Below are 18,554 nucleotides of genomic sequence, written 5' to 3' on the forward strand. Positions count from 1 at the left end.
ATACTTTTCCTAATTATTATTTTAGCTTAAAATAACTTTATAATATAATGAATTAAAATATGTATTGTTTGAAGTCTTTTGCTACATATATATATATATAATACACGTACGAAATGAATGAAACTTTGTGTTTTTGATTAAGTAATTTCCATTATATAAAATGATTATCGATCTAATAGTGGTGAAATTTCATTGAATATATATATATATATTCATTTTTTTACCTAGCACAAAATTCAATCATATAATAACACTATATACATATTGCAGGACACTGAAATTAATAATATGTATTTATTGTAAGTTAAGTTTCGAAGACAAAAAATAACCGTGTACAAACCTATCTAGTGGTATGATCAGTCAATAAAAGAACATTACTATTCGAGAAATATTTAAATATATTTAAACAAAAACTTCAAATATAATCAGATTAATTAGAGAACTTTTTCTATATCGAAATCAAACCAATATATATATATATACCTCTCTATATATATGACCAAAAGTAAGACACCAAAAATGAAATTAATTTATTACTACAACAAATTTTATATATAACATGTATGTGCATATATATAGAGTATATGGACGTATAATAAGGAATAAAAATATTTTTTTAAAGAGCTAATAACAGAGAAATTTCATGCTAATACAAACTTTCTAGCTAACTCATCTTCATATATATATATATATATAGTACCATATTTGTATGCTTTTGTAGCCGGCAAGTTTTCTTCTCTGCCAAAACTTTTCACAATCCAAAACTTCATATTATAGACAAATAATAATAATAATCCAAAACTTTATTGTTTAAAAAATAGTGAGAGATATGATATGTGACTCTTTAACAGAAATATTAAATAAGTGTTCAGAATCAATAATATAAATAATCAACTAGTATATATATATATATAAGATGAAAATATAAATGGTCAATCCAAATAATTGCAAAATACTGAGCATTAAAAAACACAATAAGAACCATTTATATATTATTCATTTTTACATGACGTTATCTCCACCATGTTATATTATTTATTACAAAATAGCACAACTGGCGCTTTCGATGAATTTAAAACATCTGGCCGAGGACGAATTGTACACGCTTTATAAAATTAATAATAATACTGATTGGAAAATTTAAAATTTTATTATTAATTAGTGAATATCAATAATGATCAGTTCAGTACTTTAATTAGAATTAAGATTTGTTTTTGGTGATTTGACATTGCTTAATGTCAACTGCGCCTGATGATTTTCCGTTTAACGCATTATTATAATTAATTGAAGTTATTAATATAACAAATTAAAAAAAAATTACCATCAAATTAAAGTTATTTCAATTAACTTGTGCGCAGCACGCAGGGCCATTAATACAAAACTGTTTATATAATAATTAGTATAATAATAAATCTTTACTTGGTTTAATATTGGGTTTCAGACCTATAATTGTGAAATATCAACTATTATCATAAGGTATATTCATCGAATATTCCATAAAATGGTGTGTTAACGTGCAGGGATTTATGTGTTATAACTGGTACAAATTTATTGATATTAGTTGGTAATCATTAGTTAAGTATGATCAGTTGTATATTATGATAACTTATATCATAAAAATTGATTATTAGGTTAAATTAAATCAAATATATATGTGCTATATTTATATAAATAGATATGGAAATTTCTGAATGGTTACTACCCATAAATGAGTATTAACAATTATGATAATGTGACAATATAATAACTTTATATACCAAGTCACTAACAGGTAAATATATTTTTTTACATTAATTTCTAATTTAGTTTTATTTTGTTGCCAGAATTAATGTTTCACCAATGAGAGACACTAGTTATATGCATTTGAAAAATGAAAAATTTACAATATTATATTTTCATAATAAATACACGTTTTTCAACAGATAACCCTTCCAAAATTTTTATAAAAATCAAATTTTATTTTTAGAAATATTAATTAAGAACTATAAATATGGATCATTCATCTTAATTCAACAGTTAAGAGTATACACAAATATATATATATATTTGTATAATAACTAATGTATAACATGACATATAGAGATCCTAATTAATTAAATTAGTAAATAATTAACTATATAACACCTATTTTTGACAGGAGTCTAATTTTGAATGCTGCCACCAAAATCAAAACCAATGATGAGATCATGAGCCTCTACTTTCATTATATATATATATATATATATATAGGTGGTCACTCTCAACTATAAGTAAACTAAATATTGCATATATTTGCGTAAAGTGGGAAGACTAAATCTTTTCATACTAGCTGTGATCACTAGATAAGATGCCTTTTTGATTAAATCGAGTAGAAGAGAATTGTCAATAATTAAGTTAATTAACCTTGTCAGTTTTTTTTTATAATTAATTATATATTATAGTATGCATGATCAAGAAACTACTTAACCTTTAGTTGAGAGTGACTTAAACTTCGGTGAATAATCACACTATATTTTATTCTAAGGGTACCAAGATCAAAAGTTCAAAAATCTCTTCCTTGTACTATTTGATTCTTATTTATAGGCTCAAGAAGAGTTTATGGGCCGGTGAGCATTAATTATCATTAAGATTCACATATCTAGGTACTAAAAGAAATTACAATTAATGCAAAATATTACAAAATTGCACATCTAAAAGGAAATAAATGAAAGTATGCAACCAGACTGGTCATACTTAAGCGTGATGCTTGATAAATCAATGACTTTCTGGTCGATGGTCGAATAAGATTCGTTCACTTAAAGTTATTGCATGCCCGCCACGTGTAGGTCAATCATGCCACGTCATCAGGAGCCGTATAAGAATAATCTTACTAGTAGGTCTAAATTACACCCCTACATTAGAATCTCCATATATATATATATATATACATATAGATAAACAAAGAGAGAGATGTAGAGAGAGTATAGTAATTGCACATGTGAAGAACAAATATATATGTATTTTATATTATCCATTGGAGAGACGAAATCCGTTTATATAGTGCATGTATATAAATTTATTCGTTAGAAAATAATGTAAGTGGCGTGGCGTGGCTTAATTCAGAGAAAATATCTTATATATCGCCCTCTGAACTTTCCAAAGGCCCCTTACAAAAAATATCTTACTATTATTTGTTCTTTTTATAAGTTGCGTTGACCAAATTAAACTTCTCTGCATTATTGAAAAATCAGATACAATAGGACTTTAAAATTTGCACTTCTTGTTTGATTTTGGATCGAAATTTAAGCTACTTCTTATATATCGTATACTTACAAAAGAAATTATAACTACTATATATATATATATATTTCCACTCATAAATTTAACTAATGTCATTTGATTCACCTACATCTACGTATCTTGATCAATGAAAACACTAAATATATAAATAAGAAAGAAAGAAAAACTGGAGAAGGAATTTATTGAAAATATTGTGTTATTTTTATATATGACACACGTTTAAAAAGAAAAAGAAAAAGAAAAAAAAAGGCTGTATTGTCATCTGTGTGAGGTGTTGACTTTCTAAAAACATTGACTTATAAACTAGATGACGAGGATGAGAGAATATACTAAGATGCTGTTATAATATGCTTATGGCCTCACATATTATATAAAGTGACTCAGTCTCTTCTACTCGAAACATCTCTCCTCTAAATCCTTACTCGTCCTCTTACAATTTCATATCCAGAATCCAAGTTATATATATATAGGTCAGTAATATTTATATATATATATATTTTTGTATAGTTATAATTAATATCAGATCTGTATATATAATCTTCAGTTGAGTAATGATTTAAACATATATTTTCTAGACACAAATTGTGCATACGGTAATTTTATTTATTCACTTTGTTAAAATTAGTCACATGATCTTATTACTTTTTCTTTCTAAAAAAAAAAGTGATGTTTGAAAAAAATAACATATGTGTCTATATCACTCTTGAAAATTCTTATGCAAGAAGTATCAAAAAGAGGTCAATTTATTTTTTAGTTACGAAAGAAATATTAAAATCAATGAACTTAAATACTTATTACTAGTTATTACTTTTAGTTACTAATATTAATACTCTAAAACATGTAATATAGATATGTATACTGATGCATTTATATATAATTTGTAATATATAGAAAACGAGTGGGAATCGAGGGCTTGAGACTTAGCCATGGCAGGGGAACAAATGGGAGTGCTTAACGCACTGGATGTGGCCAAGACACAACTCTATCATTTCACGGCAATCGTTATCGCCGGAATGGGTTTCTTCACCGACGCCTACGACCTCTTCTGCATCTCTCTGGTCACAAAACTACTCGGTCGTATCTATTACACAGACCTGGCCTCCGACAAGCCAGGAACCTTGCCTCCCAATGTGGCGGCAGCCGTAAACGGCGTCGCTTTCGTCGGAACCTTGACCGGTCAACTCTTCTTCGGGTGGCTTGGGGACAAGATGGGGCGGAAGAGAGTGTATGGTCTAACCCTACTTGTCATGGTTATCTGTTCCGTCGCCTCAGGGCTGTCCTTCAGCAAGGACGCTAAGGCCGTCATGGCCACGCTTTGCTTCTTCCGATTCTGGCTCGGCTTCGGCATCGGCGGCGACTACCCTCTCTCCGCCACCATCATGTCTGAGTACGCCAACAAGAAGACACGTGGCGCCTTCATCGCCGCCGTTTTCGCCATGCAAGGGTTTGGAATTCTAGGGGGTGGGATCGTTGCTTTGATTGTCTCAAGTAAGTATATATATTGGTTTTCAAAATTAATATTACAATATAAATTTATATTCATATATGTATATAGAGTTAAATTTGATACCTTATCATACACTATTTCGAGAAAGTATTTCTTAAAAGACTATCATTTTTACAAAGAAGTGTTGCTAAATGTCTAATACTAATTAGGTAGGTGATACATCATGGTTAAAAATAATTCATAATATTTATTAAATTAAAATATACAGTCTAATATTAAATTACACCAATAACAATATCTCATGTAATTTTTATAATCTTTATGGTACAACTAGTACTCCTTAGCAATACTTTTTTACATAAGTTATTTCTATAATGGTAAATTGATGCGAAAACTAACTCATCGATCAACAGCTGCTTTCAATGCAAAATATAATGCTCCATCGTACCTCGTCGACAGAGCAGGCTCGTTGGTTCATCAAGCCGATTATGTTTGGCGTATCATTCTCATGTTTGGAGCTTTTCCAGCAGCCGTCACTTACTACTGGCGTATGAAAATGCCAGAAACCGCTCGATACACCGCACTTGTTGCCAAAAACGCTAAACAAGCAGCTGCAGACATGTCCAAGGTGCTACAAGTCGAGCTCGAAGCTGATGTGGAGAAGGTAGAGAAACTATCTGAAAGTAAAAACTCATTCGGACTTTTCTCCAAGCAATTTGCCAAAAGGCATGGTCTCCACCTTCTTGGAACAACAACAACTTGGTTTTTATTAGACATAGCCTTTTACAGCCAAAACCTTTTCCAAAAGGATATTTTCAGCGCCATTGGTTGGATCCATAAAGCCAACACCATGAACGCCATTGAAGAAGTTTATAAAATCGCCAGAGCCCAAACCCTAATTGCCTTGTGTAGTACTGTCCCGGGTTATTGGTTTACGGTTGCGTTTATCGATCGTATGGGACGATTCGCCATTCAACTAATGGGTTTCTTCTTCATGACCGTGTTCATGTTTGCCCTAGCCATTCCTTACAACCACTGGACTCAGAAAAATAACCATATTGGGTTCGTGATTATGTACTCGTTGACTTTCTTCTTCGCCAACTTCGGACCAAATGCGACGACGTTTGTTGTCCCGGCTGAGATTTTCCCAGCACGGCTGAGGTCCACGTGTCATGGAATATCAGCTGCGGCCGGGAAAGCTGGAGCAATGGTGGGGGCTTTCGGGTTCTTGTACTCGGCCCAAAGTAAGGATCCATCGAAGACCGATGCTGGTTACCCACCTGGTATTGGAGTGAAAAACTCTCTGATTATGCTTGGAGTTATCAACTTTCTTGGAATGGCTTTGACATTTCTAGTGCCAGAGTCGAAAGGAATATCACTTGAGGAGTTGACTGGTGAGAATGAAGATGCAGAAGATGAACGTCCAGCTCCTACCAGTGCTCGAACTATTCCTATTTGATTAAGCCTTAATTTGATTATTCAGTAATTAATTGTATGGATATGGTTGTGTGAAATTTCGAAGTTGATTTGGTTTTTTTGTTTTTGTTTTCTTATTAACTTGAAGCATTAAAATATGAAGTAGAATATATGTACTGTTGTAAAGCTTTTGCAAGAGAATTTATATTAATATATATATAATACACGATGTATTTTTGTTAAGTAAGCATGCTGAATGCCCTGTATTCGGATATTGGATATATGATATATGTTTGGTGGCATTGCTTACTTGTGTATGGCACTGACTAGTCAGGGTTGGCACTGGTCGCGTACTACGGACCTAAGAACCGAAAACGGCATAGCGTCCTGAACGCAGGGCCGAATGAAGAATAGATCTAATCGATATCAGCATTGAATGACTCATATGGGGTATTAATGCTGGACCGACCCGAAGGTCGATGAAAATTATAAGCACTTGACTAGTCTAGGACTAGTTACTCTGAGCCAGGGCCAAAGGCCTAGGTGACGGTTTGTAACATGGCTAGGGAGCAGTATCCCATGGTTATGACTCTTTTCTCATGAGGAAGGTTATGTTGGTGACTAATCATCATGCACCTATCCTGTTTAAGCTAGTGAAAGGATCACTTATCTACTCGATAGGTTTATGCTGGTGACTATTTCACCTGATACCTATCTTGTTTAAGCTAGTGAAATGATCACTTGTTTATAAAGGGAACGGAACCCACCTTAGTGACTATTACAATTGTCACTCTTCTATTTAGGGCTATAAGCCCGGTATGGTTACCGGAACCACCAGTGTTAAATCACTTATCTGATTGAGATTGACTTGATTCATCCACTCAGGAGGGCATGATTCCTTATCCTGGATACCCATCATTACGTGAATTACATTACCAGCAAAAAATTACGCGTTATTTCCACTCAAAGGTCCGAAAACGCGCTTTTAGCATTGGCGACCTGGTCCTCAGGAGAGTCTTCTTAGCTGGTAAGGATCCCAAAGATGGAGTATTGGGACCGAACTGGGAAGGGCCTTATCAAATAGCCGAGGTCATAAAGGAAGGAACCTGCAAGTTAGCCCGGCTTAATAGAGAAGCGGTCCCACGAGCTTGGAACGCCATCCACTTAAAGAAGTATTATCAGTGACACCTTTGTAAGGCTTACTCAGAAAGGCCATTTCTTATGTATTAAGCAATGAGAATTAAATCTTCTTTCATTATTGTGTATATTTGCGAATGTAATCTCAAGTAATCACGAAAGACCCTTTCCTATTTACTTGGGGGGGCATATGGTACCTGGATAATATAACCAGGCCGCCTTAAAGACTTAGAAGTTGATTCAAATCGATTGGTCGATGTTTTTCTTAAAAAACACGACATATTGATATAGGATTAACACAAACTAAGTCCTATCCTGGATATAACCAGGTCGTCCTAAAACTTAGAAGTTGGTTCAAATTGATTGATCAGTGTTTTTCTTAAAAAGCATAAGATATTAGTCAAAGAATTAACGCGAACTAAGTTTTCAAACTAACGTCCTGGATATAACCAGGTCCAAAAACTTAGAAGTTGATTCAAATTGATTGATCAGTGTTTTTCTTAAAAAACACAAGATATTAGTCAAAGAATTAACGCGAACTAAGTTTTCAAACTAACGTCCTGGATATAACCAGGTCCTAAAACTTAGAAGTTGATTCAAATTGATTGATCAGTGTTTTTTTTAAAAAGCACAAGATATTAGTCAAAGCATTAACGCGAACTAAGTTTTCAAACTAACGTCCTGAATATAACCAGGTCCTAAAACTTAGAAGTTGGTTCAAATTGATTGATCAGTTTTTTTCTTAAAAAGCACAAGATATTAGTCAAAGAATTAACACGAAGTAAGTTTTCAAACTAACGTCCTAGATATAACCAGGTCCTAAAACTTAGAAGTTGGTTCAAATTGATTGATCAGTGTTTTTCTTAAAAAGCACAAGATATCAATATAAATTAACGCGAACTAAGTTTTCAAACTAACGTCCTGGATATAACCAGGTCCTAAAACTTAGAAGTTGGTTCAAATTGATTGATCAGTGTTTTTCTTAAAAAGCACGAGATACAAATATAAATTAACGCGAACTAAGTTTTTAAAGCGAGGTCCGGTACTCAACCAGGATTTGTCTTAAAAATTGGATCAAGATTGATTGATATGTTTTTTCCAGAAAAAATAAGAGTATCAATCATAGCACCACCAAAAAGAAAAACAAACTAAGGTGCATAAAAAAAAAGTTGATAAAACCAATTGTCTCGAGGTGGAAAAACCTCATACCAAGTTACAAAAAAAATATACATATGTAAAAAGAAAAAGAAAGGCCCTAGGCTCCACCGGGTTGCTCCGTTGAGGTCGCCGTTTCGCCCTCCTGCTCGACCGCTGTGGAGGCCTCCCCAGTTTCAGAAGGCACCTCTTGCTGGAGGCGAGCTTTGAACCCTTCCCGAAAGGCCTCCCAGTCCGCTCCTAAAAAGGAGAAATCGCCGTCTGAGTTGAAGACCCAGCAGTGGTAGAGCATGTCCTCCATGGCGGAGCTGGAAGCTACCTTCTCCGTTGCCAGGGCAGGCTTAGCCTCCTTGGCTCCAGTCTTCCCAGAGTCCAACTCGGCCTTCGCGGCAGCAAGGGCGGCCTTGGTACCCTCAGCTTCTTGAAGCTTAGGACAGGCTGCATCCAGCTCAGCCCGCGCAGCCGCCAAGGAATCCTTGGCCTCCTTTTCTTGCTTTTGGGCCGTCTGCAGGGTGGCCAAGGTAGTCTGGTGGGTGGCAAAAACCGCCTGGTGCTCGCCTCTCATCTCCTCGAGCCGAGCCTTGGACCTGGATATGCTCCGGTGAAGAGCCAGAGAGCCCTACAAAACAAAGAGGAAACTGCCTTAGAGAAAGAAAAAAAAAAAGACAAGACAAAGCATGATAACCAAAGAGTATAGAAGGGCAAAGCTAGCTTACCGTTAGAGCCATTCCCAATGAAGACTCCATCACACTCTCCGGGCTCCTTGTCTCGATTTCCCGCAGGTCCCTCTCGGTGGCGTTGAAGTAGTGGTCAACGGTGTAGGTCGCCGTCTCGTACACCGTCCCCCAGAAGACGTCAGGAATCTTCTCCAGGGCCTGGGGGTCCACCGGAACGCGCACCTCGGGGACTACGGCTGTCAGAGTCCCGGCCTCCACCTCCATGTCCCGAGCAGGGGACGAAGCTCGTGGAGGGGGCGGGGGCATCTTCTCCACTGCCGGAGGAGGCGGAGGTACCTTGGCCTGGGCAGCCGGGCTCTGGTCTTTCCCCTTTGCGGGGGATTTGGATGTTGCCCCGGCGGCCTTCTTTGCCACCCGGTGCTTCTTCACCATGGGCCCGGAAGCCCCAGCGGAGGAGCTCCCTCCGGTGAACCTAGCTCGCAAATCCTTGCTCCCGGGCTGAGACATCTCCTCTGGCAAAACAAAGACAACATTAGCATACAAGTTAGCATTTATGCAAGAACAACAAAGATAAGGAGAGAACAGAATTCAAAAACATATATCGTAAGGGATCCTACCCCCCGAGCTAGAAGAGGAATCTATGGTCACGACCATCGGCCCCGGAGCTTCTGCGGGGGAATCTAAGTTAATGATTTCGCGAGCTGGCACGGGTTCTGGGTCTGAATTTGGCTCGGGACTAGACTCTTCTACGTACTGCCTAAGACCCGGAGCTACGGTACCCTCCTGGAGAAAGGCCCATGACCGAAGGTTGGTCCCATACTCCTCAAACAAGGCCAATTTAAAGGCTAGGGTATTGTCTACGACTACGGTAACCCTAGGGAGGCTACTTTCGTAATCCAACAGAAGCCGGTCGACACAATGGAGCAGGGTTATGTCCAGGTCTGGGTCACTTCGATGGTGTTGGACGGGCTGGTTGGGATTAAACCTAGCTAGTCGGGGGTCTGCGGTGGCCCTATCTAAGTTCCTAAATAGATATGGGTTACCTTGGCCGGAGGGGTCGGATGTTGTCCCAGACTGGGCCCTCTCCATGTTGGCTTCTTGGGCGACCTCCTGCGCCCTCTTCCGCCTTACGAGGGGCACCTCGTCCTCCTCGTCCTCGTTTCCTCCCTCGGCCTCCTCCTCGGGAATGGGCCTCATCTCGCGAGATGGGGGAGGCCCCCGCAGTCTCCTCAGGTTCAATGTCTGGCCCGGGGAGATCAGTTTGCATGCCAGCATCGTCTCGTCTGTCACGAGCTGGCGGTAGTCCTTTTCATTGGGGGGCAGACCCGCCAGCGTCTCGTACTGACTCCCGAGGATCACAGACTTGTCTGTCCTTGCGAAAATGGCTGCAGAATTATTCTAAGTCAGAAATGGATAAAGGAGAGCTAATGAATACTTAACTTACGAGCTAAGAGTAAAAGTTACTTACGAGGACGGTTGAAGTAGTGAAGCTCGCAGTTGCAAAACCCCGTGGACATAAAGAACTGGTCTTTGAAGTCGTTGGGGTGGCTGGGCAGCTCGATGACCGCAGCCGTGTTTGGAAATCGGGTCAAGTAGTAGAACCCGTCGCCTCGCCCCCGCTGCTCCGAGCTAGCTTTGAGGCATAAAAAATATAAGATATTTGCCGGAGTGGGGACCTCCCACTCCTGTTTCAAGAACAGATATCTCAACCCCGCCAACAAACGGTTAGAGTTGGGGGGGAGCTGGAAAGGAGCCAACTTCACGTAGTTGAGGAAGTCGGCGCAGTACTGGTCCAGCGGGAGGAAGGCCTCAGCCTTGAAGTGCTCGTCACTCCAAGCTGCATATTCCTCGTCGAGCGGCGCGCAGCTCCGCTCACCTTCTAGGGGAGGTCGGGCGATCAGGGCGCCCCTCCCCAGCTCGATGTTGTGGGAAAGGAATATTTTATTCACTTTCCCCTGGTCGGTGATCTTCGAGACTATCTTCTCAGCCTCGAAGAAGGCATCGGGCGCCACCTCGAGCTCCCGCTCCATGGCCGGCCCGAAAACGGGAATGGGGGAGTCTGTCACCACCTCCTTTCCTTTGGATTGTTGGGAGGACGAGCTGCCGGCGGTCTTCTTCGGGGCGTTCTTCTTGGGTCCCATCTGGTCGCCTAACGAACAAAAGAAGAAATTTTAGAAAAGGTGACCTGAGCATAAGAAAGAATTTGAAGGTGTTTCCTTTACACGGGCTGAGGTAATCTCAGCACGTGGAGAGTGAGACTACGCGGTTCTATGAACACGCGCCTATGCTCCCAACGGATCCCCTATTACTCGGAATCCGTGTGTCAGGAGGGTCAGGATAAAAGTTTGCCTTGGAAGGAAAGTTTTAGGCAAGAGGTGCAAAACCGCATGTGAAGCGTGTCCCCTAAGCTACTCGGTTTTGCACCCAAAATGCTGGATATTTTAAACAAGCATACCCAAAAATCCTATCCAGAAAATTTCCCCAGAAAACGCACCCTAAGAGCCAGGCTCCTAAATAATTTTCTTCTATAATCGATGCCTTAAACTAAAAACCTACACCCTTCATACCCACAAAAAACCAACAAAACATTGCATGCAGCTACAGGAACTATTTACCTAAGCTACAGTGAAAAGAAAATTTAAAGCATGCACAGTCAGAAAACTTACGAAGTATTGTGCTGTGGGAGGATGAAGGGGTCGTCTGGGTTGGGGCCTCGGCGGAATGACTAATTCCAAAACCTCAAAGGAGCCCTTGCACCCGATCTTCTGGAATGCTGGGAACGGTAACCGGGAGGGAAATAGGGTTTTTTTTAGAATGAAAAGATAGAAGAAAATGGGAAATTCAGAAAATTTTCAAATAAATGGGTTGCCCATGCATAAGGTGGCCACCCCTTTTATATACGTGAAAGGCCATGAGAGGAGGGCCGTTGGATCGCCCTGATATGGGATCCGAGGCTCCCCACTCGAAAGGAAAAACGACGGCTGAGCATAGGCTAGGCCATTTAATGCGGTTCTCGGAAGATGTACCGTCACCAACCACGATGCTCCATGTATTCGGTGCCTGCGTAATGGGTGGAATATGGAGAGTCCTTGGAGAAGCCTAAAAGCCCCTACTGTGGCCCCAAATGACGTCGTGAGCCACGAGCAGAGGCTTGGGGGGCAAATGTACGCCCTAATTTTCCACGGGCTATTAGCGAGCTGAGATATGGCGTAATTATATCAACCACGTGGGTACCACGTGGCCGGAGCTTCTGTTGTCAGGTCCTACCCTTTTAGCTCGAGGTAGCCAAAGGTCTATCAAGACTAGTTAAGGGCCAAGTCAGGATTATGAAGATCGCAGGCCAAGAAGGCGTCCAGCTCGGGGCTCGAGCTGGAGTTGGAAGCTATGACCTTTTATAAAGTCAACCACGCAATGTAAATGTGCATATATCAGACATCACATGTCTGATATATCCCTGAATTCTCGGACACGCAGCAGGAATGTGCATGTTCAGACACCCACGACTGGGATGGGCCGTGCGGCCCATTATCCCCATTTTTATTGATTAGACCACACTTCATGTGTCAGGTTTTAGGAATTAATCATGAATGTCACAGAAGTGACATGATGGGTAAGAAGGTCACGGGATGACCCCCCTTACCAACCCCCAAGTGCCTTCTCCTATAAATATGGAGAGGCTGGGAGTTGCAAAGGGTTGGATTTTATGGTGTAACAAAATACCTTGTAAAGAATACCAGAAATATAGCAATAATAGTGACTGGTGGAGTAGAAGGATTTTAACCTTTGAACCACCTAAAAAAAGTGTTTGCATTATCATATTACATTAAGATCACTCATCTATTTCGGTTCAACACTTAGAACTAATCTCATTATCTTATTTTCTTAATTACCTATTGGCGAAGAACCGCGTCAACAATACTAATTAACTAAATTATATAATATTCATTACAATTCGCATTATGTTGACATAACATATAACAAAAGAAAACTATTTTACTTAATTAAATTTCACAAAAAACATAAAGCAACAAACTAATATTTTTTTTTAATTATAAACTAATAAATAAAAAACCACCAATTCAATTGATTAAAAAAAATCTTAATCAAATCATAAAATCTACAACTTTCTAACCATACTATAAAATCTACCAAAGTTTTCTCATACCTGAATATCAAGACAGAGTTTAGGGCTAGGAAATCTAGAGTAGCTCTACACTTCAGCAGTAAACTACCAAAAACAATATCTGCATATTGAATTATGGAAAAAAAAAATTAAAATAAACCCAGTAAAATATAGTATAACTGAGCATAAATAAACACTTCTTGATCCATAAACAAATTGGTCGATTCATTCCACTAAAAGCAGACAAAGAACAAAATCATACAACCATATATACAACTACACAATTATATACAAACTTTATAACCTGTTCTTCAAGATCCCAAAATTTCACTGCCCAATTTCACAGCTGAATCAAAGTACTGTTAAGAAAAGAAAAACCCAAAATCAATATGCAATCAGTAGAGTGATATATATATATATATATAAATATATATGTATATATATAGCAACCGAAGAGAAGAGACTCTAAAGCAAATGGTAGAGTCTAACCTAGAATTGAAAGGCCTTAAACGAAGTGAACTCAGTACATGAAGATTCAAGGAGAAAGCCCTGAGACAATGGCACCAGAAATCTTGAGTACAAAATTTTGGTGTGAGTAGAAATAATAATCTATTCCGGAAATCATATATATACTTATGGCTAATTATAAATTAAAAAACCATTATTTTAAAGAATATTATGTAAAGTTAGTTAAAATTTAGTGGTAGGGTGTAACGCCCTACTTCCTTAGAGCCGTTACTAAGTGAGTTTTTAAGACAAAACAGTGTGCAATGAACTCGCTAACCGAGGTTTTGAAACAAAAGTGTGACTAATTAAAAGTTAAGGCTGTAATCTTTGAAAATGCGTCGTTTCATTAAAACTTCTATTATTAAACATTTGGGATCCCAAAATAAGGTTTGAAAACTAATTACATCATGAAATAAGGTTACAGTTGAGAAATCATAAAAATCATAGATTATTACAGCCATTTTCGAATAAACCCCCAACCAAAGCAGTCAGGCAGGCCAAACATGTACGCGTCGCTTCACGCTCTCCGTACTCATGGTTGGTTGACTCAGTCATTGCCCTTACCTGCAACACAGAGCACCCGTGAGCCGAAGCCCAGCAAGAAAACTCATGCAGAATATAACATATGCAATTTATACAGTTTATCATAACAGATAATCCACATACAAACAAGTCAACCATTAGACTAAGCAAACACGGCCATGCCGCCCCCGAAGCCTTACCGAAGCCTGGGGTCTCGGTCCTCACCGTAGGGATATCACACGTATCCCCTGGGTCCTACCCTCACCATAAGCATCCCATGTGCTAGGTGTTACTTCCGGCTCTGCTGCCGTACCCGGCCTACGCCGCACTCAGCCCTTGCCGTTCATTTCATTATAATCATACAAAGCATAAATCAAACAACATTCATACAATTATCAATACATGTAAGTCTACACCCTAACATGTAATTCAATATAGGGCCATGCCCGGCAATCATCTCATCATGCAATATAGGGTCGTGCCCCGCAATCACACTATGGGCCCACGCCCTATCCTACGGGTGTTATAGTTTTCTTACCTGCACTCCGAGCCTCCTGATGCACTAAAGCCGCGAGCACGGTCCTCAAGGACGAGCCTCTCCAATAGCCTAGTCACAACACACATAAAACACTTTTTAATACTAACCAACCCAAAACCACTTCCCGGGACCAATCCCGCACTCTCGGGACCTCTAATTCCCTAACACAATACACCGGAACCATCCCCCGAGTCCCCGGGCAAAAGCCCTAAAAAAAACCAGAATTTTGCCTGCCAAAATGGCCTAGGGCCGCGGCACTCCCCTCAAGGGCCGCGGCGCCCAGCGACCTACCCCTCTCCTGATGCAACCTCGCGCCGCGGCGCCCAAGAACAAGGCCGCGGCGCTCATATGCGTTTTTCCCGAGCTTCAACCTCTCCAAATCACCCCAAACAAATACCTCAACCCCAAAATCAAATCAAAACCTCATATAAACCATCTAACAACCCATAAACACTAGATTCAAGCTCAAAACACAAACATACCCAACAATCCACCCTTAGATTGCAAAAATCAGCAACTTCAAACTCAAACATTAAAACTTAACTCAAGCTATAGATTTCACAATTCAAAACAGAATTCAAACTTAAATGCTCATAAAATCCATACCTCAAGTGGAGAATCCACCCAACAAGCTCCCTTGATTCACCTCCTAAGCTCCCACTTCAGCCCATTTCCTCTTCTTCTTCTTCTTCCCATTGCCCTAACTCTCATTCTCTTTATTTTTAGCAAAGCCATCATATAACCCAAATGCCCAAACCGTGACCCACTAAAACCCAGCTGAGAATTTCCTATTACCCTTGCCAAATGACCATTTTACCCTTTCCTACTAATCATCCTTAGCTAAACCTCAAAGGGCACTTAAGTCTTTACACTTCATTTCAATTCTATCACTTTTTACCTTAAAACTTGTTACCCACAGCAGTAACTAATGGTTACCCAGGTTACTAAATCTCCAATAACCATTACCCGCTAAATCTCAACTTAACCATAAAATTCCCGAGGTACCCCTAGGCTCCTCCCGAGCCGGGTACAGAAATCCCATTGTGACTCTTGAGTTAACTAGCTCTCTAGGACCGTCTCGGCACGTGCATCACAATAATGAAACCACACTCACGTGGTGCAATTCACAGAATACAATTATCACATATCAATACAGTTATGCCCAACATGGCCAAAATTACAATTACGCCATTCTAACACGATTCGGGCCTACATGCATACTAGTAAACATAGCCATGCATCTCAGTTAAACAAATAGCCAAATAACATGCTTTAAATCATAACCATGCATTTAAATCATTAAAATCACACATAAATCCCATCATGCCCTCCTGGCACGCTAATCAAGGCCCTCAAGCCTTATTAGCGGATTTGGGTCGTTACAACTATCCCCTCCTCACAAAAATTTCGTCCTCGAAATTTATCCAAACACATCAGTCAATAAACCCGCAACTCTGACCATAACTTCCAAGGCCCACCGCCTTAACTATACTTTTCAATGACACTCTCACAAGAGTAACAATCTTGCCCCTCAAGATTTTGTCTAATAGCCATGTTCCCGATAGCTACTTGTTAACACCGCAACCCTGCTGAAACCTCAGGGTTTGCCTAGATTACAATGACCAATTCATTGTCTTCTCGATAGCCAATTCATTGACCAATTCATCACCTCTACTAGGTGGGATCAGCTTGTAGGCCCCGCTGGCCTAACCCTTAGTACAACTTCTGAATTTTATGTTGAAATAAGAGTCAGAACTCTCCCTTCTTTCTCTGAACACCTTACAGATCCTCGTCTGTTATTACGTAGAGTTACAAATCTTTCCTTCCGGAACTCTATTTCCTCAACATTTAACAATTTACAAGTTCTTTTATTCTTTCAAATAGGCAGACACTCCTGCCTTAAGAGTTCCAACAATCTCTTTGGCTTTCTCTCTGAACTAAAGCCAAACTGTAGTATTCACTACCCTTCACCTCTTATCAAGTCCTTTGTCGTGTTACGTTAACAAGACACCAGCGACTGTCACCACAGCTAACTTGCCAGGGATTACACTTCCCTTAATACTTCAAGTATTCGCCTACTCAGCGCTTAATTCTTTAAGATCTTTGATAACTTTCAGACTGCCATTCCACTTGCAATCAACTGATAATTCCAGGTTCCCACCCTGTTCTTTTTCGTTCTCTAGATCCATTCCAAAATTTACAATACTCTTGGGTCTCAATTCCGTATCATCGACTTTCTATCCTGAAACCAGTTCACTTGACCCAACAACGTTAACTCACACAACCGAGTTAAAACTTTCCATGTCCAAACATCTTACTTAAGGTCTATTGTGGTCTATCCTCACGATGCACCACCACCTCACCTAACCCTTCAGGGTCCAAAGGAAAACACTAGATTCCGTCACCCGCTCGACCCTCCCGGTACGACATACCCTAGGAGGTGGAATGATATCCATTCAGAATTCTCATTCGCAAACCAAATCTAATTGGATCCTTCATCCATTCCTGGTATCCTAACTTGTACCACCCTAGCAGGGTTCTTTCCTGTTTCGACCAAAGCCGACACTTCGGATTCCATGGCTCAGTGACACTCACCAGCTAATCATACCTGCCAACGTTACACCAATCTCAGTCGTTGCCTTGTATCCTCCATCACAATCTATGGCGTTATTCCTTGACTGACACACGCCTCTCCGTTAGGAGTTCCGCCTCCAATTACATCTCCCCTCGCTCAATCGAGGATTTCAAACACTGATCATTTGTCTGTTATTTTTCACCGCACTGGGTCTCAACGATAACCTTTCTTACTAATACCCAAGACTTAAGTACCTTATGCCATGCACCACAGTCGACTTAACGTTCTAAGAGTATCAACCATGATCCATTCAGTCGCCTCCCGCAAGGTTCAATCCATCCCCGCGTTAATTATTCCTGGGCGTGCCCAAATCGTGATACACTACCTCATTTCCATAACCTTACCATAGATCAGGTCCTTTATGCAATCACTCTTTACTTAACCTTAACACACACATAATCCGGCCTCACTAGGTATCAATCAATTCTTACCTTGTCCTCTGAATTTCTTTCTGATGTGACACCACCCAGTTCGTCTAACCTCAAGTTTTACTGTTCTCCTCGTCTCTGATGTAGTTGTCCCCGGAGATGCTTGTGCAATAGATGACGCGCTTACCAGTCTTGTTATGCCTTCAATTCTTCAGACGTTCCTCATTAGCTTATTTGCGGCTTCAGATCAATTCTTCTCTTACCTGTCCTTTCTTCTTGTAGCTCTAATCTGAGAACTCCTGACGACACCCATCTAACACTCCGTAGAACCTTACCTGAGACTCTGCCTTCTGGGTACTAACGTCTTCAGCATAATAATCAGTTGCTCACCATTTTCGTCTGGGAGTAATCCACATGCACTGCTCGTGAGCTTGAAGGGGACTCGTCCATACCGTTCATGCATTCTCTGTCTAAAGAACTTACCTGTGTTGTTGTAGCTTGACCCATTCCAGAATCTTTGTTACCAACTCCTCACACCCTACCCGATGCAAACTAGACAATTTCCCGAAATGTCTCTATCCTCGGTTTCCAACCGGTAATAACCAGGTCATAGATCAACTCTTGGAGACATCGTCCTATCTTGTATCCAACATTGTACTTTTCGTTCTCACCCGACGATGCTAACAATCCCCGCAGTATAACACTCTGGCTAAACCAAGGTCAAATTCCTTCGATTGCTTCAATAGATTTTCTGTCAGCCATAACCGTCCT

At 39.8% G+C, this 18,554-nt stretch overlaps 1 protein-coding gene across 1 annotated transcript; it reads left to right on the plus strand.

Moving 5' to 3' along the window:
- Positions 1-4,177: 4,177 nt before the first annotated feature.
- LOC133816812 (inorganic phosphate transporter 1-4-like) lies at positions 4,178-6,343 on the plus strand. The gene is made up of 2 exons (XM_062249116.1): positions 4,178-4,746; positions 5,119-6,343. Exons 1-2 carry the CDS (start codon positions 4,185-4,187, stop codon positions 6,162-6,164), a joined length of 1,608 nt encoding a protein of 535 aa, XP_062105100.1. The 5' UTR covers positions 4,178-4,184; the 3' UTR covers positions 6,165-6,343.
- Positions 6,344-18,554: the final 12,211 nt, after the last annotated feature.

This window comes from Humulus lupulus, chromosome 2 (genome assembly GCF_963169125.1).
Source record: "Humulus lupulus chromosome 2, drHumLupu1.1, whole genome shotgun sequence".
Taxonomy (NCBI): domain Eukaryota; kingdom Viridiplantae; phylum Streptophyta; class Magnoliopsida; order Rosales; family Cannabaceae; genus Humulus; species Humulus lupulus.

What these genes read in the sequence shown, in the direction of transcription:
- LOC133816812 (XM_062249116.1), top strand. Translation starts at nt 4,185, where the DNA reads ATGGCAGGGGAACAAATGGGAGTGCTTAACGCACTGGATGTGGCCAAG. An exon ending in CGTTGCTTTGATTGTCTCAA is followed by an intron (nt 4,747 to 5,118) that starts GTAAGTATATAT and finishes ATCGATCAACAG; the next exon opens with CTGCTTTCAATGCAAAATAT.